This window comes from Mustela putorius, unplaced genomic scaffold, assembly GCF_011764305.1.
Source record: "Mustela putorius furo isolate JIRA1106 unplaced genomic scaffold, ASM1176430v1.1 tig00000460_pilon_pilon_pilon, whole genome shotgun sequence".
In the NCBI taxonomy this organism is placed as follows: Eukaryota; Metazoa; Chordata; class Mammalia; order Carnivora; family Mustelidae; genus Mustela; species Mustela putorius.
This window is the reverse complement of record NW_025421389.1, coordinates 15,490,063-15,515,895: the sequence shown is the minus strand read 5'-3', so window position 1 is coordinate 15,515,895 and position 25,833 is coordinate 15,490,063. Positions and strand designations below refer to the sequence as shown.

The following is a 25,833-nucleotide window of genomic DNA, read 5'->3' as shown; positions in this document are numbered from 1 at the left end:
TCATATCATAGGTTATAAACACATCTTAGAAATTTTTAAAATACTGGGGCCCAGGTAGCTCAGTCATTTGGGCATCTGCCTTTGGCTCAGGTCATAATCCCAGAGTCCCAGGATTGGGTCCCCCATTAGGCTCCCTGCTCAGCAGGAGTCTGCTTCTCCCTCTCCCAGTCCCTCATCATGTTCTCTCTCTCACACACACACACACTTTCTCAAATAAATGGATAAAATCTTTAAAAAGAAAGAGATTTTAAAAACACTAAACTCATACCAAGTATCTTTTCCAACCACATGGTATGAAACTGTCGATAACAGGAGGAAAGCTGGAAAATTCACAAATACCTTTGACCTGATGGGTCAAAGAAGAAATCAAAAATATTCTGAGACAAATGAAACACCAACACAGCATACCAAATGTATGGACTTTAGCAAAAACAATTTTAAGAGGAAATTTATGGCAATAAACACTGACACAAAGAAAAACAGTCAAATAACCTAACTTCACACCCCAAGGAGTTAGAAAAAGAACATGTAAGTGCAAAGTTATCAGATGGAAAGAAATAACAAAGACCAGAGTAGAAATAAATAAAATGGAAACCAGAGAACAGTAGCTTTTCCCCTAAGGCCAGAAACAAGACAAGGATGTTCACTCTCACCACTTTTATTCAACATAATACTGGAAGACCTAGCCATAACAATCAGAGAAAAAAAAGAAATAAAGGCAATCAAAATTATTAAGAAAAATTAAAACTTTCCACTATTTGCAGATGACATGATACTCTATATAGAAAACCTGAAGAGTGCCCCCCCCAAAAAACCTGCTATAACTGGTAAGTAATTTCAGTAAAATTACAGGATACAAAAATCAATGAGAAATCTGTTGTATTTCTATACAATGATAATGAAGCAGCAGAAAGAGAAATAAAGGAATTGATCTCATTTACAATTACACCAAAAACCATAAGATACCTAGGAATAAACTTAACCAAAGAGGTAAAAGATCTGTATCCTAAAAACTATAGAACTCTTACAACAGAAATTCAAGACAACAAAAAGAAATGGAAAGACATTCCATGCTCATGGACTGGAAGAACAAATATTGTTAAAATGTCTGTATTACCCAAAGCAGTCTACACATTGAATGCAGTCTGTATCAAAATTCCAACAGCATTTTTCTCAGAACTAGAATAACCTTAAAATTTGTATAGAACCACAAAGACCCCAAATGCCCAAAGCAATCTTGGAAAAGAAAAGCAAAGCTGAAGGCGTCACAATTTCAGAGTTCAAGTTGCATTACAAATCTATAGTAATCAAAACAGTATGGTACTGGCACAAAAATAGACACATATATCAATGGAACAGAATGGAAAATCCAGAAATAATCCCACAGTTATATAGCCAATTAGCCTTTGACAAAGCAGTAGAGAATATCCAAAGGGAAAAACACAGTCTGTTCAACAGTATTAGGAAAACTGGACAGCAGCATGAAAAAGAATGGAACTGGACCACTTTCTTACACCATACACAAAAATAAATTCAAAATGTATTAAAGACTTAAATGTGAGACCTGAAACCATAAAAATCCTAGAAGGGAACCCAGGCACTAACTTCTTTTGCCTCAGCTATAGTAACTTATTTCTCAATATGTCTCTGGAGGCAAGGGAAACAAAAGCAAAAATAAACTACTGGGACTACATCAAAATAAAAAGCTTCTGCACTGAAAGAAATAACCAGCAAAACTAAAAGGCAACCTATACAATGAGAGATATATCCAAATTACATATCTGGTAAATGGTTAGTATCCAAAATATATAAAGCACTTATCATACTCAACACCCAAAAAACAAATAATCCAATTTAAAAATGGGCCAAACACGTATTGCATGGAACACTCAGTATGGTGCATAAACAATGAATCTTGGAACACTGAAAAAATAAAATAAATTTTAAAATAAAATAAAATGGGCAGAAGACATGAACAGGTATTTTCCAAAGAAGACATCCAGATGGCCAACAAACCCATGAGAGGATGCTCATCACTTATCACCAGGGAAATGCAAATCGAAACTACAATGAGACATCACCTCACACTTGCCAGATGGTTAAATAAAATATTAATGGTTAAATAAGATCAACAACACAAGGAAAAACAGGTGTTAGTGAGGATGCAAAGAAAGGAAAACCCTCTTACACTGTTGGTGGGAATGCAAACTGGTATAGCCACTTTAGAAAACAGTATGGAGGTCCCTCAAAAAGTTATAATAGAACTACCTTATGATCTAGCAATTGCATTACTGGGTATTTACCAAAATAATACAACACTAATTCAAAGGGCTACATGTACTCTGTGTGTTTATAACAGCATTGTTTACAATAACCAAGATATGGAAGCAGCCCAAGTGTCCATTGATTAATGAATGGATAAAGAAGATGTGGTATAAGGAAACAAAAGCGAAGATGAATTTTTGGGACTTCATCAAGATCCAAAGCTTCTGCACAGCAAAACCACAAACAGCCAACAAAACAAAGACTCCATCAACAGATGAATGAGAAGAAGATGTGGTATATATACACAATGAATAGTACAGACAAAAGGCTGATATACAGGATCTAGAAAGTATCATGCTTAGCGAAATAAGTCAAGCAGAGAAAGGAAACAATCAACAAAACAAAGACTCAACCCATGGAATGAGAGAAGATATTTGCAAATGATAGTACAGACAAAAGGCTGATATACAGGATCTATAAAGAACTTCTCAAACTCAACACACACAAAACAGATAATCATGTCAAAAAATGGGCAGAAGGGGCGCCTGGGTGGCTCAGTGGGTTAAAGCCTCTGCTTTCGGCTCAGGTCATGATCCCAAGGTCCTGGGATCAAGCCCCACATCAGGCTCTCTGCTCAGCAGGGAGCCTGCTTCCTCCTCTCTCTGCCTGCCTCTCTGCCTACTTGTGATCTCTGTGTGTCAAATAAATAAACAAAATCTTTTAAAAATAAAATAAATAAAATAAAATAAAATTTTTTTTAAAAATGGGCAGAAGACATGAACAGACACTTCTCCAATGAAGACATACAAATGACTATCAGACACATGAAAAAATATTCATCATCATTATCCATCAGGGAGATTCAAATTAAAACCACATTGAGATATCACCTTACACCAGTTAGAATAGCCAAAATTAGCAAGACAGGAAGCAACATGTGTTGGAGGGGATGAGGAGAAAGGGGAACCCTCTTATACTGTTGGTGGGAATGCAAGTTGGTGCAGCCACTTTGGAGAACACTGTGGAGATTCCTCAAGAAATTAAAAATAGAGCTTCCCTATGACCCTGCAATTGCGCTACTGGGTATTTACCCCAACGATACAGATGTAGTGAAAAGAAGGGCCATCTGTACCCCAATGTTTATAGCAGCAATGGCCACGGTCGCCAAACTGTGGAAAGAACCAACATGCCCTTCAATGGACGAATGGATAAGAAAGATGTGGTCCATATACACTATGGAGTATTATGCCTCCATCAGAAAGGATGAATACCCAACTTTTGTAGCAACATGGATGGGACTGGAAGAGATTATGCTGAGTATAATAAGTGAAGCAGAGAGAGTCAATTATCATATGGTTTCACTTATTTGTGAAGCATAACAAATAGCATGGAGGACAAGGGGAGATGGAAGGAGAAGGGAGTTGAGGGAAATTGGAAGGGGAGGTGAACCATGTGAGACTATGGACTCTGAAAAACAATCTGAGGGTTTGGAAGGGGGGGGTGGGAGGTTGGGGGAACCAGGTGGTAGGTATTAGAGAGGGCACGGATTGCATGGAGCACTGTGTGTGGTGCAAAAACAATGAATACTGTTATGCTGAAAAGAAATTTAAAAAAGAAGAAGAGAAGAAGATGTGGTATATATGTACAATGGAATACGATTCGGCCATAAAAAAGAGTGAAATCTTGCCATTTGCAACAACATGAATGGAGCTAGAAAATACTATGCTAAGCAAGATGTCACTCAGAGAAAGACAAATACTGAATTATATCATTCATATGTGGAATTTAAGATATAAGATGCACAAGCAAAGGGAAAAAAATTAGAGAGTGAGAGAAAGAGACAAAGCAAGAAGCAGACTCTTTACTGTAGAGAATAAACTGATGGTTACCAGAAGGAAGTGGGGGGTGGGGGGAATGGGTGAAATAGGTGATGGGAAATAAGGAGTGCACTTACTGTGATGAACACAGAGTGATAAATGAAACTGTTGAATCACTATATTGTACACCTGAAACTAATATAATACTATATGTTAACTAACTGGAATTAAAATAAAGACTTTAAAAAAGAAAAAATTTAATATTATAAAGCTGTTTTTAAAAAGTTATTTATGGAGAAGTTACATTAAATTACTATAAATATAACCAGATTGTTAAAAGAAATCTGCAAGGGCAGCAAAAAAGAAGAAAATTGTCAGAAAGGAAAACAATGTAGATTTGAATCTCAAGGGTCTGGATTCTAGTCCCCTTTGTGGAACAAGTTGGGTGTAAGGCCCTGGAGAATATACATAATATTTCTAAATTTCCAGTGCTTATTAAATGAAGAAGTTGGATAAAATGGTTTATAAGCCACATACAAGATTAAATGATTTGTGATTATTAAAAAATGCATAAGACAATCTTGGAATAGCTGAGGTGTGTCAAGGGACAATGAAAATAGGTATGCATTAAACATTCATCTGAACATAAAGACTTAAAATTTTCTTTCTGTACAGAAGAGAAAAAAAACTGGAACTTGGATCCCTCATTGAAAATACATACACACACACACACAAATAAAGCATTGCCTCTCCTTCTCCAAATACTACTTTCTCAAAAAAATATTTTTCTTTTCAAGGTTTTCCTCAAGGTAACTTTGACATCCTTGTTCCTCAAACTGTAGATCAGTGGGTTTAACATGGGCACCACAATGGTATAGAACAGAGAGGACACTTTCCCTTGGTTAAGGGGCAACGTGGAAGGTGGTTTGAGATATGCAAAAGCCCCAGAACCAAAGAAAAGAGATACCACAATTATGTGAGAGCTGCATGTACTAAAAGCTTTGGACCTGCCCTCAGTGGAGTGAATGCGGAGAATGCTGGAAAGAATCAGACCATAAGAGATGAAGATGGTGACAATGGGCATTCCAATGTCAATGGCCACACGTACAAAGACCACCAGCTCGTGCACGTAAGTGCTGTTGCAGGAGAGCTCAAGGAGAGGAAAGATGTCGCACATGAAATGATTGACAAGATTGTCATGACAGAAAGTCAGACTTGCTATGCTTCCCATATGGACCATGGCCCCTGAAAACCCCATCACATAGACACCCAACAAAAGAAATAAACAGACCTGAGGAGACATGGTGACAGTGTACACCAATGGTTTACAGATGGCGACATAGCGGTCATATGCCATTGCTGACAGGAGGAACGACTCAGAAATGACGAAGAAGCAGAAGTAAAACAGTTGAGTCATACACTCTGCATGCAAGATGATATTCTTCTTTGAGATGAAACTCTTCAGCATTCTGGGAGTGATGGTAGTGGAGTAACAGAAATCTACCAAGGAGAGGTTGAAGAGAAAAAAGTACATGGGTGTGTGTAGGTGAGAATTTAATCCAATCAGGGTTATCAGGCCCAGATTCCCCAGCAGAGTGACCGCGTAGATACCTAGAAACAGGGAGAAGAGAGGGATCTGGAGTCCCGGCTGGTCTGTTAAGCCTGCGAGGATAAACTCTGTCACAGAAGAGTTTTTAGCTGCCATTCCCCTCCTAGGGGTGGGTAGAAGAAGAGCAGTCTGGGGAAAAGAAAAGAGAACCAGTGAGAAAGAAACACCACCACTCTCAGTATCCATCCCCCATTCTGAAGAATGGAATCCACAGAGAGATTTGAACGTTAGTATGGTAGGAAGGCTTTTACTATTTGCTATGGATCTATCTTACGGCCCAAGTGACTTTAACTTACAGAGGGAACAGTTAGAGGCTAAACTTTTCCTCCAAAGAGAAAACAGTAATTTATTCATATCCCATGTATAGATGTCTTTTAGGTATTTAAGTTAGTCCATTTTCTGTCCTCTCTTCTGCCTGTGCTTCCATTGCTGACACCTGAGCCTCTTTCCTGAAGAGATTCCTATCAGAAGACACTGTTTCTTCTCAGAACCCCCAGCACTGGGTCACTGCTGTCAATCAAGAAGGTGTGGCCACATTTTCCTAATCTCTCCTAGAGCAAGGGGTTTAATGATCATTTTTAAAAGCTAACACTTATTCAAGGTGTTCCTATGAGAGGCTATGCACTAAGAGCTATGTGACAGTATTATTATCCCCACTTTGCTAATGAGACAAAGGAGTTAGGTAACTAGCATAAGTCCCCATAATACTGAGGTGCAGGCAGAATGTGAACTTTGGCAGTCTCTCACATCTGTACTCATAACCACTATGTTACCTGACTCACCAGGATTAGGAACATACTCACCTTCCTTTTGTTCAGAGCTATAAAGCTATTCTCTACTGTTTCTTGACCACAATTGTCATGGAACCCAAAAATGACCATAATAAAAAGAAAATGCTAGGTTGAGCTAAGAACTTTCTCCTCTCAATCTGGTGCAGAGGATCAGAAACTCTAAGTTATCTTGTAGGCCTTTCTGCACTGAAGAACATGATTTCCAATTGTTAATTTGCCCAAAAGCCCCTCTAGCTATAAGGAAAGAGACAGTGCCTTTTCTTGACCAATAGGAAAATAAGGAGTTTTATTAGGGTTACAGGTCTCTGTGGCCTGATAATTAAGACAGAGACTCCCTGAAAAGAATTTCATCAGAGATTACTTTCCCAAAGGAGTAAAAAATGTTTGTTTATACCCTTGATATTGCTTGATTTGGCTTGTAAAGACAATTACTTTAACTAACACTTATCCAGTACTATTAAAAGAAAAATCTTTGTAAAAAAAAATTTTCAACATTACCATTTCTTGAATACACAATAATGTATCTGACACAGAACCCTTCTACTGACTTCTGGCTGCCAAGATCCAAAACACTATATAAATATATCCTTATTAATTCTTCACAATAATGATACTCACTTTAAACATAAGTTGCTCACTGACCATTTGTTTCAGAGCCCACATGCCTAGATGTATCTGACTCCAGGCCCCTGGATTTGTAACTCCAGGCCCCAAATGATTTGTAACCACTAGATTAAACTGCCTCCTGATGAGAGTTACTGAAAATCCATGAAGTAACAAATAAATATGCAGTGACTCTACTGAAAAGAAGTGATTAGATTAAGAAAAGATTAAAACAAAGTGCTATCATAAATTAGGGTAGGACATTCAATAATCTAATCATATCCCAGTTTATTCTAGGAATAATTGCACTATATCTATCTCAAAAAGGTATAGACTTCTCTGATCCCCTAACCCTCTCTTTCCATGGAGTGTAAGTTGAATGGTAACAATATCTATCAGGTAAATGCTCCCAATCTCTGCCAAGAACAGTTTTTTTCTAAATCACTAACTGATCAAAACTCCTTTTTTTTTTTTAATTTCTTTTCAGCGTTACAGTATTCATTGTTTTTGCACCACATCCAGTGCTCCATGCAATCCGTGCCCTCTCTAATACCCATCACCTGGTTCCCCCAACCTCCCCCCCACCCCTTCCAAACCCTCAGATTGTTTTTCAGAGTCCATAGTCTCTCATGGTTCACCTTCCCTTCCAGTTTCCCCCAACTCCCTTCTCCTCTCCATCTCCCCTTGTCCTCCATGCTATTTGTTATGCTCCACAAATAAGTGAAACCATATGATAATTGACTCTCTCTGCTTGACTTATTTCACTCAGCATAATCTCTTCCAGATCAGAACTCCTTTTGACTGTCCGTACGTTCAACCCACTTTTCTTGGAGCACTGCTCTCTACTTTCTAGCCTCCAGTGCTCTCAGATTGAATCCTAATGGATCAGATTTCAATGTAGGGACATATCCAAATTTATTCTTCCTCTTCTGTTATTTTTGTCTTTTTCTGTCTTTTTCTCTTCACACCAGCTCTGCCTTGACAAAAATTGTCTATCCTATGACTTGATCTCTCAGAGTTATAGTTACTTTAATATCAAGCCCACACACTAACAGAATTTTAGACCTGAAAAGACTTGGGAAATTATCAAATCCAGTATTTCCCAAACCTAACTGAGCACCACAATTATTAGAGGGTTTACCAAAAGGAATTCTGGGCTACCACCCATACCTTCTGAATCAGAATCTGTATAGATATGAATACCATAGCTGTATTTTTTTAATCTTCTCAAGTCATTACAATATCAGCAACTTATAGATCCACAGAACTAATATTTACCCCTATCTTACATACAGAGACACTAAGAGAGCCCAAGAAGTAAAACCATTTGCCCAAGGTCACAGATCGAATTTAGGTCTCCAAGTTTCCAGTTTCTCCTGACAGCTGGAATCTGTGGAGCAAGGGATGGAGAGGGAAAAAACAAAGAAAAGAACCCTCAGGCATGTGCATTGAGGATTTCTTTGAGTTCATAGCTGAATTCTAAATTTTGTATGTGCATGACAAAACTCCAGATGTCTAGGACACAACAGCTGTTTGGAGTCTAGGAACTGAATGGAGGTCACAGAGGATGTACTGGGGAGCTGTTAGACTTCTGGCCTAGTGAGAGTGGAGAAGCTTTGACGAACAAACTAGACATGAAGATGAGACCCCTGAATTCCATACCCTAGGACTGAGGACTATGCCATCAGGCTAAGGGCAAAATGGAACTAGATCCATCATTACAAAGGCTAAATCCAGGTCTCAGCAGGATGGAGGTGATCTGCTAGTAAATTAACTGCATCCCAGAACAAAATGCAACCATCTGTAGAGAAGAATAACATAATCCACTGTCTCTACAATATATTGACAATTCCAGCATCATAAAATTAAAAATTACTAGAAATACAAAGATGCAAAAAAAAAAAAAATGATCCTTAATCAAGAGGTAAAAATATTCAGTAAAAGCAGATGCACGTGTGACCTTAATGTTGCAGTTAGTGTACATAGACTTAAAATAACTATTATTTATGGAAATTTAGACAAAAGCAATACTAAATTGACTAACAGATGGAAGATCCCAAAAGATTTATAAAAACAATAAAAGAGGAAAGTTTCAAAAAATTTTTTAAAACTGAGAATATTGGAAATAAAGAATTCATTAGGTTGGTTTAATAGCAGACTAGACACAACCAAAGAAAGGATACTGAAAATGAAACAGATCAACAGAAATAATCCATACTAAAATACATGTAGAGATTGGGATTGGGAGAGAGACAAACCATAAGTGACTCTTAATCTCATAAAACAAACTGAGGGTTGCTGGGGGGGAGAGGGGTTGGGAGAAGGGGGGTGGGGTTATGGACATTGGGGAGGGTATGTGCTATGCTGAGTGCTGTGAAGTGTGTAAACCTGGTGATTCACATACCTGTACCCCGGGGGTTAAAAATATATTACATCTTTATAAAAAATAAAAAATTTTAAAAAAAAGAAAAGATAATAATAAAGAGGAATACAGCAACCAGAATCCTTAGAACAATGCTAAATAGTCCAAAATATGTATAGAGGTTTTTTTTTTTAAAGATTTTTATTTATTTATTTGACAGACAGAGATCACAAGTAGGCAGAGAGGCAGGCAGAGAGAGAGGAGGAAGCAGGCTCCCTGCTGAGCAGAGAGCCCGATGCAGGGCTGGATGCGGGGCTCAATGCGGGGCTCAATGCGGGGCTCAATGCGGGGCTCAATGCGGGGCTCAATGCAGAACTGATCCCAGGACCCCGGGATCATGACCTGAGCGGAAGACAGAGGCTTTAACCCACTGAGCCACCCAGGCGCCCCTGTAATTAGAGTTTTAAAAGGTGAATTGAGTGAGAATTGTGGGAAAAAAGATTTTTGAAAATAAGAGATGAAATGATCATATTGTTTTTATCCTTCTCATATTGAAGTGATGTACCACCTTGCTTGATTTATGAATCTAGAACCACCCTTTGCATCCCTGAAATAAATCCCGTTTGATTGCAGTGAATCTTTTTTTTTTTTAATGTATTGTTGGGTTTGGTGTGCTAATATTTTGTTTGGAATTTTTGGATCCTTGTTCATCAGAGCTACTGGCCTATAGTTCTCCTTTTTTTTGCAGTATATTTGTTTTGGTATCAGGGTAATGCTGGCCTCTGATAGAATGAATATGGAAGCTTTCCTTACACTTCTACTTTTTGGAATAGTTTATTTTTTTTTATTTTAAAGATTTTATTTATTTATTTGACAGAGAGAGATCACAGTAGGAGAGAGGAAGGGAAGAGATCACAGAGAGAGAGGAAGGGAAGCAGGCCCCCTGCCGAGCAGAGAGCCCGATGCGGGACTCGATCCCAGGACCCTGAGATCATGACCCGAGCCGAAGGCAGCGGCCTAACCCACTGAGCCACCCAGGCGCCCCTTTGGAATAGTTTAAGAGGAACACATATAAAATACTCTTTAAATGTTTGGTAGAATTCACCCATAAAACCATCTGGCCCTGGACTTTTGTATATTATAAGGTTTTGTTGTTTTTCTTTCTGATTCAATTTTTATTTGCTAGTAATCAGTCTTCAAATTTTCTATTTCCTTCTGATTCCATTTTGGAAGGTTGTATATTTCTAGAAATTTATCCATTTCTTCTAGGTTGTCCAGTTTGTTGACATATTCTTTTTCATAATTACCTCTTATACTCTTTTGTATGTCTGTGGTGTCAGTTATTTCTTTTCCCTCATTTCTAATTTTGTTTGAGTCCTTTCTTTTTCTTGATGAATCTGATTAAAGGTTTATCAATTTTGTTGATCTTTTCAAAGAACCTGCTCCTGTATTCATTTATCTGTTCTATTGTTTTTTTTTAGTCTCTGTTTCATTTATTTCTACTCTAACTTTTTTTAATTCCTTCCTTCTCCTGTTTTGGGGCTTTGTTTGTTCTTCTTTTTCTAGCTCCTTTGGATGTAAGTTGGTTTGTTTATTTGAGATCTTTCTTGTTTCTTTAGTAGGCCTGAATTGCTATAAGTGGCTCTCTTAAAACCACTTTTGCTATATCCCAAAGATTTTGGAATGTTGTGTTTTCATTTTTGTTTTTCGTTATGTATTTTTTAATTTCCTCTGTGGTTTCTTGGTTGACCCACTCAGTGGTCAGTAGCATGATGTTTAGCCTTCATGTATTTTTGTTGTTCCAGATTTTTTGTGTAATCAATTTCTAGTTTTATACCATTATGGTCAGAAAATATGTATGATACGATTTCAGTCTTTAATTTATTGAGGATTGTTTTGTACCCTAACATGTGATGTATCCTGAAGAATGTTCCATGGGTATTTGAAAAGAATGTGTATTTTGCTGTTTGGGGGTGGAATGTTCTGTATAAATGTGTTAGGTCCATCTAGTCTCATATGTCATTCAAAGCCAATATTTCTTTGTTGATTTTCTATGGATGATCTATACATTGATGTAAATGCGGTGATAAAATCCCTTACTGTTACTGTATTACTTTGAAGCAATCATTTTACATATCTTGTCTAGCTTTTTAATTGCTTTTGGTAAGATGGCAAGCCCAATATAAGTTATTTGTCATGGCCAAAACCAGAAATCATAGCTATTTAACTTCAATTGGCTGGCCTTTTATGGAGTTCCAAAGCCTGGAAGAAAGAGAGAGGGAAAGACCAAGAGAAACAAAAGAATATGTTCATTGAAATATATGCCTGGACTCTGAAGTTCAAAGAACACCAAATCAGAGTAGGAATGTGAACATGGGTGTATCTGTTGAAATGGAGTTGGAGGAAGAATCTCTCTTTGATGAACCTTTAGACAGGCCAATGTCTTTGTCTTCTTCTCAGCTAGGACCTGACCTTAGATTTTCACATCCATCTTTGCTGAGTCCATTCCTAGCAAAAAATCCTGCTGCTTTGATTTAGAGAGTCCCCTACCCTTGATATCTGATCACCTTGGCTTTGAATCCTATTAGGTGAGTTTAGCAAGAATCGCCCTACCCTTGATGTCTCCTCTTAGTAATTTTCCATCCATTGATCTCTTCCCCTTACTCTTTGCTATAAATTCCCATTTGTCCTTATATTTGGAATTGAGCTCAATTTGATACTGAAGTCTCTTATTCCCTATTGCAATAGTTTCTGAATAAAATCTTTCTTTACCACCTTCAAAAAAAAAAAAGAATATATGCCTGGAATATACTAAGCACTCAGTAAATATACTAAGCACTAAGTAAATGCTAAGTACCATATTCCTAATGCTTCATATTCAAAAACACTTGTAGCAGTGTTGAAAAAGAAAAACAAAACTGGCAGCATCACGTTGCCTGATTTCAAGCTTTACTACAAAGCTGTGATCACCAAGACAACATGGTACTGGCATAAAAACAGACACATAGACCAGTGGAACAGAGTAGAGACCCCAGATATGGACACTCAACTATGGTAAAATAATCTCCAACAAAGCAGGAAAAAACATACAGTGGGGAAAAGACAGTCTCTTCAATAAATGGTGCTGGGATAATTGGACAGCTATATGTAGAAGAATGAAACTCGACCATTCTCTTACACTGTACACAAAGATAAACTTGAAATGGATAAAAGAACTCAATGTGGAATCCATCAGAATCATAGAGGAAAACATAGGCAGTAACCTCTTTGATATCAGCCACAGCAACTTCTTTCAAGATATGTCTCCAAAGGCAAATGAAACAAAAGCAAAAATGAACTTTGGGGACTTCATCAAGATCCAAAGCTTCTGCACAGCAAAGGAAACAGTCAACAAAACAAAGAGGCAACTCACGGAATGGGAGAAGATATTTGCAAATGACAGTACAGACAAAAGGCTGATATCCAGGATCTATAAAGAACTTCTCAAACTCAACACACACAAAACAGATAATCAGTCAAATAATGGGCAGAAGACATGAACAGACACTTCTCCAATGAAGACATACAAATGACTATCAGACACATGAAAAAATGTTCATCATCACTAGCCATCAGGGAGATTCAAATCAAAACCACATTGAGATACCACCTTCCACCAGTTAGAATGGCCAGAATTAACAAGACAGGAAACAACATGTGTTGGAGGGGATGTGGAAAAAGGGGAACCCTCTTACACTGATGCTGGGAATGCAAGTTGGTGCAGCCACTTTGGAGAACAGTGTGGAGATTCCTTAAGAAATTAAAAATAGAGCTTCCCTATGACCCTGCAATTACACTACTGGGTATTTACCCCAAAGATACAGATGTAGTGAAAAGAAGGGCCATCTGTACCCCAATGTTTATAGCAGCAATGGCCATGGTCGCCAAACTGTGGAAAGAACCAAGATGCCCTTCAACGGACGAATGGATAAGAAAGATGTGGTCCATATACACTATGGAGTATTATGCCTCCATCAGAAAGGACGAATACCCAACTTTTGTATCAATATGGACAGGACTGGAAGAGATTATGCTGAGTGAAATAAGTGAAGCATAGAGAGTCAATTATCATATGGTTTCACTTATTTGTGGAAGATAAGAAATAACATGGAGGACAAGGGGAGATGGAGAGGAGAAATTGGGGGGGGAGATGAACTATGAGAGACTATGGACTCTGAAAAACAATCTGAGGGTTTTGAAGGGGCAGGGAGTGGGAAGTTGGGCCAGACTGGTGGTGGGTATTGTGGAGGGCATGTATTGCATGGAGCACTGGGAGTGATGCATAAGCAATGTATTCTAGTACACTGAAAAGTAATTTAAAAAAATAAAAAATTTAAATAAAAAAATACTTGTATCATATTCAGAATATTAAAGAATGTATTTATTGAATGTTCTTATTGAATATGCTATCTTTGACATATACCAAGATTATATTTTTCTCATATAGTCAACAAATATATCCTACTTATGTAAATATACTTCAGATGATTAGTTTTCTTAATATAAACAATGAAAAAGCACGTAGAAAATCTTGGAGGATTTGAGGAAGATTGTGTCATGGTTTTGTAGACTTCCTGGATACCCCCATAAAAAAAACCAGCATAAAGGCACCTGGGTGGTTCAGCCATTAAGCAGCTGCCTTCGGCTCAGGTCATGATTCCAGGGTGCTGAGATTGAGCCCTGCATCGGACTCCCTGTCCCATGGGGAGCCTGATTCTGTCTCTCCCACTCCCCCTGCTTGTGCTTGCTCTCTCACTGTGCCTCTATGAAACAAATAAATGAAATATTAAAAAAGGAAAAAAACAGCATAACTAAATAGCAAAGCATAATCTCATTAACAAAGCCTATGACAAAAATAAGTGATATGTTATCCCCTTTACCTCCAAACACAAGCAGATGGGCAAAAATCACCAAGAGCTTAAAATCTGCTTAGTATCAGCATCTGTGCAGGAAGAAACAGAAGGAAGCAATGGGACATCTGGCAAACCTGAAACTCCAAAACAACTAATCGGTATTCCAAGTATCTCTCAAAAGGCCAATTTGAAAATAGCACCTAAAACTGGAAGGGATTTTGCATTCTTCAATAGTGTGTGAATTTAAATTACTCTGTACTAAGATCTGAAGGAGCTACAGTTTGTGCACTATGAACTCTCAACATAAAGCAACCAAAGCTCCCTACAAGAATAGAAATAAAACCCAAACTAAACAGAACAGGGTAGATACAGACAAAAGAATGAAAAGGCCCAGATAAAGGTAGAAAGGGAACAATGCCAAGAGATCTCAGGCGGTAAAGTCATATTTTTTTAACACCTCACAAAAACGACAGAATAGGGAATTCTATAGATATGAAATTAGAAAAAAAAAATAATTTGATATAAAAACAAACAGTAGAAAAGAATCAAGAAGAAATTCCATATAAAATGATAAGAAGAAAAATTTTCCTGCAGAAAATATGGAGCAAACCACAAAGGCATACTGTATTAGTCTGCTTAGGATGCCATAACAAAATACCGCAAAATGGGTCACTTAAGCAACAGAAGTATATTTTCTCACTGTTCTGGAAATTAGGGTGCCTACATAGGAGATTTCTGGTGAAGACTTTTCCGGGCTTACAGATGGCTGCCGCTTCAGTATTTCCTCACGTGGAGGAGACAGTGAGTTCTGGTGCCTCTTCCTTATCTTAGGAATGGCTCCAGCCCTATCAGATTAGGACCCCACCTTTATGGCCTCTTTTGTCACCTTCTTATATAGGTTCTGTCTCAGAATACAGTCACAGTGAGGGTTAGGGCTTCAACATATGAGTTTGGCAGGTGGGGGGAACACAACGCAACTTATTCCATTGCCCATGACTACAAATAAATTAATACTATTACATTATTTAAAAATGAATGAAAATATTACAATGTATGAAAGAACAGCAAAAGTCAGAATTAAGAAAACTTTTAAATTAGCAACAGAGCCCAAGAAATTATTAGAAATAAAAGGAAACAATAAGAAATATGACTGATTTAGAATTAGCAGAAGTGTGAATAAACACAACAGATAATACCTTGGGAGAAATAGAAGGTGAAAGGGGGGGTTAAAAAAAAGAGAGAGAGAGAGAAAAGAAACGAAGAGCATTTATGGGAAAGCAGCAAATACAGACACCAGCCAAAGAAGATCTAATCCACATGGAGTAGGAGCTCCAGAGGAGAAAACCAAAGCAAGGGACAGAACAGATAATAAAGACTATAATTCTTGGATCTTTTCCTAGTGTCAAAAAGTTTTTTTTGAAGTGACATATTGAAAAGAATCATCACACCTAAGAAAATTGCCCCCAAAATAAGTATTAAAACATATACCAGTGAAATTATTAGCCTTTTCAAATGAGATCCTTTGAGAACCATGTAACCTAAAATTTTCTGGTTCTTTCTGGAAAGACTTAGAAACAATTACCAACCCAGAAACAATGAGCTTCTCTAGTACCTAATTACTAGTCTTGAAATACCATTTCACCACTTAAAGAAAGCATGTTTCCTGGAGAACTGGTCGATTCCTAATCTGAAGAATGAAATGTATGAGATGAGCTAAGAACATCTTGTCATAACAGATAAAAATTAATATTAAAGACTAGGAGCATCCTGTCAAAGACTCAAGAGACAAAATGGAGAAAATTCCACAGGCCAAAGATAGAAACTTTGAGCAACAAAAGGATAATAATTGTAATGACACATAAAATGTGTTTAAACTGATGAGAGTATAATGATTCTTTTGTATTGTGTTATGCTAGTCACCATACATACATCATTTTAATGTAGTGTTCCATGATTCATTGTTTGCCTATAACACCCAGTGCTCCATTGAATATGTGCCCTCCCTAATACCCACCACCAGGCTCACCCATCCCCCCACCTCCCTCCCCTCTAAAACCCTCAGTTTGATTCCTGGACACCACAGTCTCTCATGGTTTGTCTCCCTCTCTGATTTCCTCCCCTTCATTTTTCCCTTCCTTCTCCTAATATCCTTCATGCTATTCCTTATGTTCCATAAATAAGTGAAACCAAATGATAACTGTCTTTCTCTGTTTGACTTATTTCACTTAACATAATTTCCTCCAGTTCCATCCATGCTGATGTAAATGTTGGGTATTCATCCTTTCTGATGGCTGAGTAATATTCCATTTATATACAGACCACATCTTCTTTATCCATTGGTCTGTTGAAGGGCATCTTGGCTCCTTCTACAGTTTGGCTATTGTGGACATTGCTGCTATGAACAGTGGGGTGCTTTCCAAAGAAAAGTAGCTGGTTACCTTTGGAGGATAATAAACCAAATCATTATTTTGAAAATCAGAAAATGAATGTCACATGAGTGTTTTTATCTGAGCTGTGATAATGAACCTGTGCATGAAATAAAGTTGCACTGAACTAAATGTACACACACACACAAATGAGCACAAGTAAAATGGGGGAAACCTGAATGAAGTGCATGGGGTATGTATGGCCGTATGCATGTGTGATATTGTGATATTGCAGTATAATTTTGCAAAATGTTATCATTGGGTAAAACTGTATGAAGAGTACACAGGATCTCTCCACAATGTTTCTTTCAACTGCATGTGATTCTGCAACTATCTCAAAATTAAAAGTCTAAAAATCTTTGTTACTGACATGCCTGGTGGGCTCAGTCGGTTAAGTGTCTGCCTTAGGCTCAGGTCGCGATCTTAGGGTACTGGGATAGAGCCCCACATTGGGCTCCCTCCTCAGAGAGGAGTCTGCTTCTCCTCTTCTTGTGTGCCCTCCCCTCCCCCTCAGACAAATAAATAAATAAAATCTTTTTAAAAATTAAATAAAAATAAAAATCTTCATTAGCGGGGTTGTCTGGGTGGCTCAGTGGGTTAAGCCTCTGCCTTCAGCTCAGGTCATGATCTCAGGGTCCTGGGATTGAGCCCCGCATCAGGCTCTCTGCTAGGCAGGGAGCCTGCTTCCTCCTCTCTCTCTCTCTCTCTCTCTACTTGTGATCTCTCTGTGTTAAATAAATAAAATCTTTTTTAAAAAATCTTCATTAGCAACATTTTCGTGAGTAAGATATCGCTGAATATAATCACTAAAAGTAAATTTTCTTATGAACATATTCCCTTTATGAATGAGAATATGCATGAAGAGTTCTTATAATTCTACCTCTTACATCCCTCAACCTCTTGCCATTCATTCCACAGTGGCCATCTATAGGTATGGCAGCAGGGTGACAAGTTTAGTGTTTCTTATAAATTTAGCATCCCTCTACCAAAGTTCTGGCTTGTTTTAGTAAAATATTTTCGTTTGTTTCAGAAACATTTAAAATAAACGTTTTCAGCCTAATTGATTATGCCTACTGAAGAGCAACATTGAGTAGTAGCCATAATGGTAGTAACAGGTGATGTGGGTGTAACGGGTAGTGGGCAGTAACGGGTGATGACTAGTAGCGTGGTGAGTGGGGGTGGGGGGTGAGGATCACGGGGTTGTTGGCTGTCAGAGATTTGAAGGCTGGCATTAGACTCTAGATTTCCCAAGATGAAGGTGACTCCAGATGAAAGGAAAATTAACACACCTGGGAGACAAACCATGCTTCACACCAAGACTCTAATTGCTCCTTCAGCGAGGACTCCAGGCTCCAGAGTCACGGCATCCCAGGAGGTTCTGCCTGTGTGTTACATAAACAGACCCCCAAGTCTCCCAGTCTCAGTAACCCCATTTTTCCTAACCGTGCTGGTGCCTCAGAATCCATTTTGGACTAGATATAAATCTGTATGGCTCTCTCCTTTCTCACTCTTTATTTCCTACTACAGGAATCAAGGCATCCCCTAAAATTTCCAGGAGACCGTGTTACTTTTTTCTCACCCCAGGTATTTAATTATGGATTTTAAGCAATTGTATAAGTAAAATATTTCTTCCATGAGCTCCTGTTTCTAATGCAGGCTTTATTTCTAACACTTGTCTACCTTCATCTCTCAGAGTCTTTTCTTTGTGTTCTGCATTCTCATCGGCAGCAATCCCAAGCCTCTGATGGTCAGGTAAAGCTAGAGGTAATCCTTGTAGTAACTGACACCAAATACATGGATCATGTTTGCTGATTTTATATCATTAGATGATTATAGGAGTAAAACATTAACTCAGTGCTGTCTAGGATTTTCGCCATCTGCACCACACTGAGCGCTGTTTACTCTGCAATTTTGTAAAGCACTTTGGTTTCTCGTAATAGTATATTCAAGCTGGATTTTCTATGTTTCTTATTGTTGTAAGAGGTAAAAATTGGGTACAAAGGGATATGTAAGATTTTTTTAATCTATTGTAATCCAGAAGAAATTTGTTTTCTCCTCTAATAAATGGGGGAAAAGTAGGTACTTCTGAGACTAGTTATTGTGAAGTTAAATGCCATACCACCAACAACTTAACATATGAGGTTTACAATGCAGTGCAGATTTTCTTGTCTTCACACCACATCCTAAGGATTTAAAGACTGTTACATCTAAGAAAAGGAAACACAGTTAGTTGCCAGAGTTATTATTATTATAGGAATCAAATGAGACAATGTATTATAAAATACTTTATAAAGTACAAAAAGCATGTTACAAAATGTTTTTTAAAAAATACATATATAAAAATACATATATACTTATACACATGTAAATATATATTATATATATATACATTCACATAGAAAAAATCTAGAAAGATAGTCACTGCGGGTATTAGTCTCCAAATAGTGGGGAAATGCTATTTTTACTTTTCCTTATTTGTATTTTTTTTATGATTCATTTATTTTAGCGGGAGGGACAGGAGAGAGAGAGAAATTGAGAACCCCAAGCAGGCTCCACGCTCAGTAGGGAGCCCAACATGGGGCTTGATACCATGACTCTGGGATCATGACCTGAGCCAAAGCCAGAGGCTTAACCGACTAAGCCACCCAAACACCCCTGCCTTTGTAATTTCTTAAATGCCCCCTGAATAGGCAATGAAATCCATCCTGCATCTCCAAAAATTCAATAAATCAAGTTTATAAATAGTAATAAAGTACTACCCAAACATAAGCTACAGCAAAACAATACAATTTAATGGAAGCAAAAGAGATCATAGTCAGAAGTCCTGGGTTGTAGCCTACTTCTGCCTCTACTAACTGTATGATTTGGGGCAACATTTAGAGCTCTAATTTCCTAGAGTAGAGGGTGAGAAAAAAAAATGCTGTGCTGAAGCTAAGATCTCAGGTGTAAAGCTTATCACTGTAGGTGGGCAGATATACAAGATTGCACACTGGGCTAAAAGAAATGAGCTCACAATCAGGAGAGAAGAGTTCTAAGTCACTGATCGTTAGTATGCTTCAAGCAAGACACTGAGGATCTGGTGTACCTGTTTTCTCGATAGGAAAATGGAAATAAAAATCCTACTCAGAACACATTTCTCCTCATACCCAAAATTTTAGGAGTTAGAGATTGACCTTTGAAGACATTATACAAAAGTTAATAATTATATGAGGAAGCAATAGAAAGAATGAGAACTCAAGGTTTTTAGCCTAAGCAATATATCTTAGAGATGGGATGTCTATAAGTATCAGATCCAACAAGGATGATCCATGCTTCTTAAGGACATGTTGACAGTTTGAGTTCTGTGTCATTAGGGAGCTCATGGGGCCTGGTTTCATACTGCAATCTGAAAATCATCATCATAACACCAATGGCCTTTGGGCACTTACTCTGTACTATATTATGTGCCCATGCCCACACTGCACACAGATCAATTAAATTGAACCTCTATGGGTAGATCCCAGGCATCCATACTTTCAAATGCTCTGGGTGATTATAATATACAGTCAGTGTTGAGAACCACTGTCTTAGAGCCTCTAGTCCCATGAAAAACTAAGAACAAATTCCAGACACCTAATGACAGCTCACTTTTATGCGAACTGAGTGCTTGAAAAAATATTTCTAAATATGCATTATCCTGTGTTATTTTTACAACCACCTTTGAAATTGATATTACTGATTTTTTTATTTAAACTCAATTAGCCAACATTCAATACATCATTAGTTTAAGATGTAGTGTTCATCACATCACATATCCTCCTGTAATGCCCGTCACCCAATTACCCCATCCCCACACCCAATTTGTTTCCTAGAGTTAAGAATCTCTCATGGTTTTTCTCCCACTCTGAAGACTACCTATTCAGTTTTCCCTCCCTTCACCTATGATCCTCTGCGCTATTTCTTATATTCCATATATGAGTGAAACCATATGATAGTTGTCTTCCTCTGATTGAATTATTTCACTCAGCATAATACCCTCCAGTTCTGTCCACACTGATGTAAATGGTAAGTATTCATCCTTTCTGATGGCTGAGTATTATTCCATCGTGTGTGTGTGTATCTATATATAGATATGTATATAGATATATCTACTACATCTTCTTTATCCATTCACCTGTTGATGGATATCTCAGCTCTTTACACAGTTTTGCTATTCTGGACATTGCTGCTATAAACGCTGGGGTTTAGGTGCCCCTTTGGATCACTACATTTGTATCTTTGGGGTAAATAACTAGTAGTGCAATTGCCAGGTTGTAGGGTAGCTCTATTTTTAACATCCATACTGTTTTGAGGAACGTCCATACTGTTTTTCCAAAATGGCTCTACCAGCTTGCATGCCCACGGACAGTGTAAGAGGGTTCCCCTTTCTCTGCATCCTCTCCAACATTCTTTATTTCCTGACTTGTTAATTTTAGCCATTCTGACTAGTGTGAGGTAATATCTCATTGTGGTTTTGATTTGTATTTCCCTCATGCCAAGTGATGTGAAGCATTTTTTTATGTGTCTGTTGGCCGTTTGGATGTCTTCTTCAAAAATATGTTTGTAATCTCTTCTGCCCATTTCTTGACTGGGTTATTTGTTTTTGGGTGTTGACTTTGATGAGTTTTTTATAGATCTTGGATATTAACCCTTTATCTGGTATGTCATTTGCAAATATCTTTTCCCATTCCATAGGTTGCCTTTTAGTTTTAATGACTGTTTCCTTTGCTGAGCAGAAGCTTTTTATACTGATGAAGCTCATTTCCATTTTTGTTTCCCTTGCCTTTGGAGATGTGTCTGGCAAGAAGTTGCTGCAGCCAAGGTCAAAGAGGTGTTCTCAAGGATTTTGATGGATTCCTGTGTCACATTGAGGTCTTTCATCCATTTTGAGTTTATCTTTGTGTCTGGTGTAAGAAAATGGTCCAGTTTCATTCTTTTACATGGGGCTGTCTAATTTTCCCAGCACCATTTGCTGAAGACACTGTCCTTTTTCCGTTGGATATTCTTTCCTGCCTTGTTGAAGATTAGTTGACTGTGGAGTTCTGTATTATCTCCTCTGAGTTCTCTGCTGTTTTCTACTGATCTGTGTCTGGTTTTGTGCCAGTACCATACTTTCTCGATGATTACAGCTTTGTAGTGTAGCTTGAAGTCTGGCATTGGGATGCCACCAGCTTTTGTTTTCTTTTCCAAAATTCCTGTGGCTATTTGGGGTCTTTTCCCATTCCATACAAATTTCAGGATTATTTGTTCCAGCTCTGTGAAGAATGTCAATGGTATTTTGATAGGGATTGCATTGAATGTGTAGATTGCTCTAGATAGCATAGACATTTTAACAATATTTATTCTTTCAATCCATGAGCATGGAATGTTTTTCCATTTTTCTTTGTGTCTTCCTCAGTTCTTTAGTAAATGTTCTGTAGTTTTTGCGGTATAAATCCTTTACCTCTTTGATTAGGTTTATTCCTAGGTATCTTATGGTTTGGGGTGCAATTGTAAATGGAATCAATTCCTTAGTTTCTCTTTCTTCTGTCTCATTGTTTTTGTATAGAAATGCAATTAGTTTCTATGCATTGATTTTATATCCTGCCACTTTGCTCAATTCCTGTATGAGTTCTAGCAATTTGGGGGCAGAGTCTTTTGGGTTTTCCACATAAAGTTTCATGTCATCTGTGAAGGGAGTTTGACTACTTCTTTGCCAGTTTGGATGCCTTTTATTTCCTTTCATTGTCTGATGGCTGAGGCTAGGACTTTTAGTACTATGTTGAACAATAGTGGTGACAGCGGGCATCCCTGTCATATATCCGACCTTAGGGGGAAAGCTCTCCATTTTTCCCCATTGCAAATGATATTCACTGTGGGCTTTTCATAGATGGCTTTTATGATATGATATATTCTCTCTATCCCTATACTGTGGATAGTTTTAATGAAGAGAGGATGCTGTATTTTGTCAAATGCTCTTTCTGGATCTATTGAAAGGATCATATGGTTCTTGTCTTTTCTTTTATTAATGTAATGTATCACATTAATTGATTTGTGGATGTTGAACCAACCTTGCAGCCCAGGGATAAATTCCACTCGGTCGTGGTGAATAACTCTTTTAATGTACTGTTGGATCCTATTGGCTAGTATCTTGGTGAGAATTTTGGCATCTGTGTTCATCAGGGTTATTGGTCTGTAATTATCCTTTTTGATGGGGTCGTTGTCTGGTTTTGGGATCAAGGTAATGTTGGTCACATAGAACAAGTTTGGAAGTTTTCCTTCCATTTCTATTTTTTGAAACAGCTTCAGAAGAATAGGTATTAGTTCTTCTTTAAGTGTTTGTTAAAATTCCCTTGGGAAGCCCTCAGGCCCTGGACTGATTTCGTAATCAACAAAAAATATCTTGGAATGCAAGGTCTCCATCAGAGACAAGGGAAAGGTTCATTGCCCTGCAGTTTGCAACCAGTGAGACATGGCTTTGGGCTACAAAACCACAGTAGCTCTGTCAGAGAAGGATCAGGCTTGGAGTTTAAAGAAGCAAAAACCCTAGGGAAAGCTCTGTGCCCTTTATGGACATTGGTCAGACTCAGGTCCCAAGCTCCAAGTTTCAGGAGCAGAGTGGCAAGCAGGATACACAGCTCGCTATTTCTGGTAACAGTTTCAGGATGTGGCAGCCGCTAAAGAGCATGACAGGATGTGTTGCGAGGGTTTTTTTTTAAATGTTGCTGAATTTTGTGCAAGCTTGTCATCTCAGGCTGTGCTGACTGGTTTTGTTCCCTGTGGTCATTTGGCCTGATTAAAATTTTAGTTTTTCTCCCTTGACATGAAGGCACCCAACTTGCCTGTCAGCCATTACTGTCCAATTACTGGGGCCTCTTGTCCTCATCTGCATCTTTCAGATACAGACGCCGACTTGTCACTCAGTGATACAATTGTAATTGCTGTACTATCCTGACACTGTGTGGATTTGAGATGGGTATTTGTGCATTCACACTCGAGACTATTTGGGAATTGCACAGATGACAAGGACATTTTATTTCTGAAGCAAAATACATCTCCAAGTACAGACTATGAAAGATGCTTGCTGCTTGTTACCTATAGGTTAGAGGTTCTCAAACCTAAGCATACAGCATCACCTGGAGAGAGTGTTAAACCCAGATTGCTTCCCCCTGCCCCATGGTTTCTCATTTGGTAGGTCCTGGGTGAGGCTTGAGGGTTTGTATCTCTAACATGAGGCTGATGCTGCTGATCCAGGGACAACAATTTCAGAACAATTGCTGTAGGATATTTGAGAAATATACAAGGGGTAAACGTCCCAGATCTTGCCCCTTTTTTCCCCTCATCCTCATGATCTTTGAAACACCCAGAGGCTGGTCTTTCTCCCAGCAAACTGCAAGGTGAGGAGAGGATTCATCCGGAAAGAGCCCAGGATCGTCCAGCCGAGCCCAAGTGCTCAAAACTAACTTCATCTAAAGTCAAAGATGCAGCCTTTCATGGGCTCTTCTCTCCCATCCCCACAGGGCCTCCAAAACAGGAAAATGGCTGCAGAAAATCACTCTACAGTGACCGAGTTCATTCTCAGGGGATTGACAAATCAGCTAGAGCTCCAGCTCCCCCTTTTCTTCCTCTTCCTTGGGATCTACTTGGTCACCATGATAGGGAACCTGGGCATGTTCACACTGATCTGTCTGAATCCTCAGCTTCACACCCCCATGTACTACTTCCTTAGCAATCTGTCATTTGTGGACCTCTGCTACTCCTCTGTCATTACCCCAAAAATGTTGGTGAACTTTGTGTCAGAGAAGAACACCATCTCCTATGCAGGGTGCATGTCACAGCTCTACTTCTTCCTTGTGTTTGTCATTGCCGAGTGTTACATGCTGACAGTGATGGCCTATGACCGCTACGTCGCCATCTGCAGCCCTTTGCTCTACAATGTCATCATGTGCCGTCAAGTCTGCTCCCGGCTGGTGGCTGTGGTCTATGCCATGGGGCTCATTGGCTCAACAATAGAGACTGGCCTCATGTTAAAACTGTCCTATTGTGAGCTCTTCATCAGTCACTACTTCTGTGACATCCTCCCTCTCATGAAGCTCTCCTGCTCTAGCACCTATGATATTGAGATGACAGTCTTCTTTTTAGCTGGATTCAACATCATAGTCACCAGTTTAACAGTCCTTGTTTCCTACGTCTTCATCCTCTCCAACATCCTCCGCATCAGCACCACAGAGGGCAGGTCCAAAGCCTTCAGCACCTGCAGCTCCCACCTTGTGGCTGTGGGGATGTTCTATGGATCTACTGCGTTCATGTACTTAAAACCCTCCACAGCCAGTTCCCTGGCTCAGGAGAACGTGGCCTCCGTGTTCTACACCACAGTGATCCCCATGCTGAATCCCCTAATCTACAGCTTGAGGAATAAGGAGGTAAAGGCCGCCATGCAGAAAACACTGAGGAGAAACGTGTTTTGAGGTTTAGTGTTACTGTTTCTCAATTTTAAAATTAAGTTGTTTTAATGCCAGAGGGAAGCTCCCTGAATGCTTACCCAACCATGACGGGAAATGGGTGCTTGACTACATGTTGGATGAATGCCTCCTCCCCTTCTTCCATCTTCCTTCCCTCCTTCTCTGGACTCTCCTTTCTGTTTGAAATCAGATGACTTCAAGGTCATGTTTTCTTTCACTTGAGATCCATTTTTTCTGTCCTGGACCCTTTGGTAAACATTTACTATCTTAACTAGAATTTAACATAAATTTTAAACTTTCAGCATTGAGTTTGAAAGTCACCCATTGTTTTATTACCTTCCCTACAGAAAATATTACTCAACCCAGTTCTTTTGTGTGTGTGTGTGTGTGTGTGCGCGCGTGCGTGCGCGCGTGCGCCAGGGAGTGTACAAAGAGAGGTGAATGTGAAAGTCACTGAGAAGTGAGACACAGCTACTTGCTCATCCAGACCTCCTCTCCTCTCTTCACTCCTCTCTACTTGTTCCTGCCCGAGCACCTCTGCATGATCCCTTTATGTAATTTCATAGCAACAATAAAAGTAGTTAAGAGCCAGTCACATGTTTTGAGATG

General features: G+C 38.7%; 2 protein-coding genes across 2 annotated transcripts; one reads left to right on the top strand and one right to left on the bottom strand.

The window, feature by feature from the left end:
- Positions 1 to 4,854: 4,854 nt before the first annotated feature.
- LOC101676688 (olfactory receptor 8B12-like) lies at positions 4,855 to 5,787 on the bottom strand. The gene has a single exon (XM_004750149.2). The coding sequence runs from the start codon at positions 5,785 to 5,787 to the stop codon at positions 4,855 to 4,857; it is 933 nt and encodes a 310-aa protein (XP_004750206.2).
- Positions 5,788 to 23,184: 17,397 nt separating this feature from the next.
- Positions 23,185 to 25,230, top strand: LOC101676976 (olfactory receptor 8A1). The gene is made up of 2 exons (XM_004750150.3): positions 23,185 to 23,201; positions 24,297 to 25,230. The coding sequence occupies exon 2, from the start codon at positions 24,301 to 24,303 to the stop codon at positions 25,228 to 25,230; it is 930 nt and encodes a 309-aa protein (XP_004750207.3). The 5' UTR covers positions 23,185 to 23,201; positions 24,297 to 24,300.
- Positions 25,231 to 25,833: the final 603 nt, after the last annotated feature.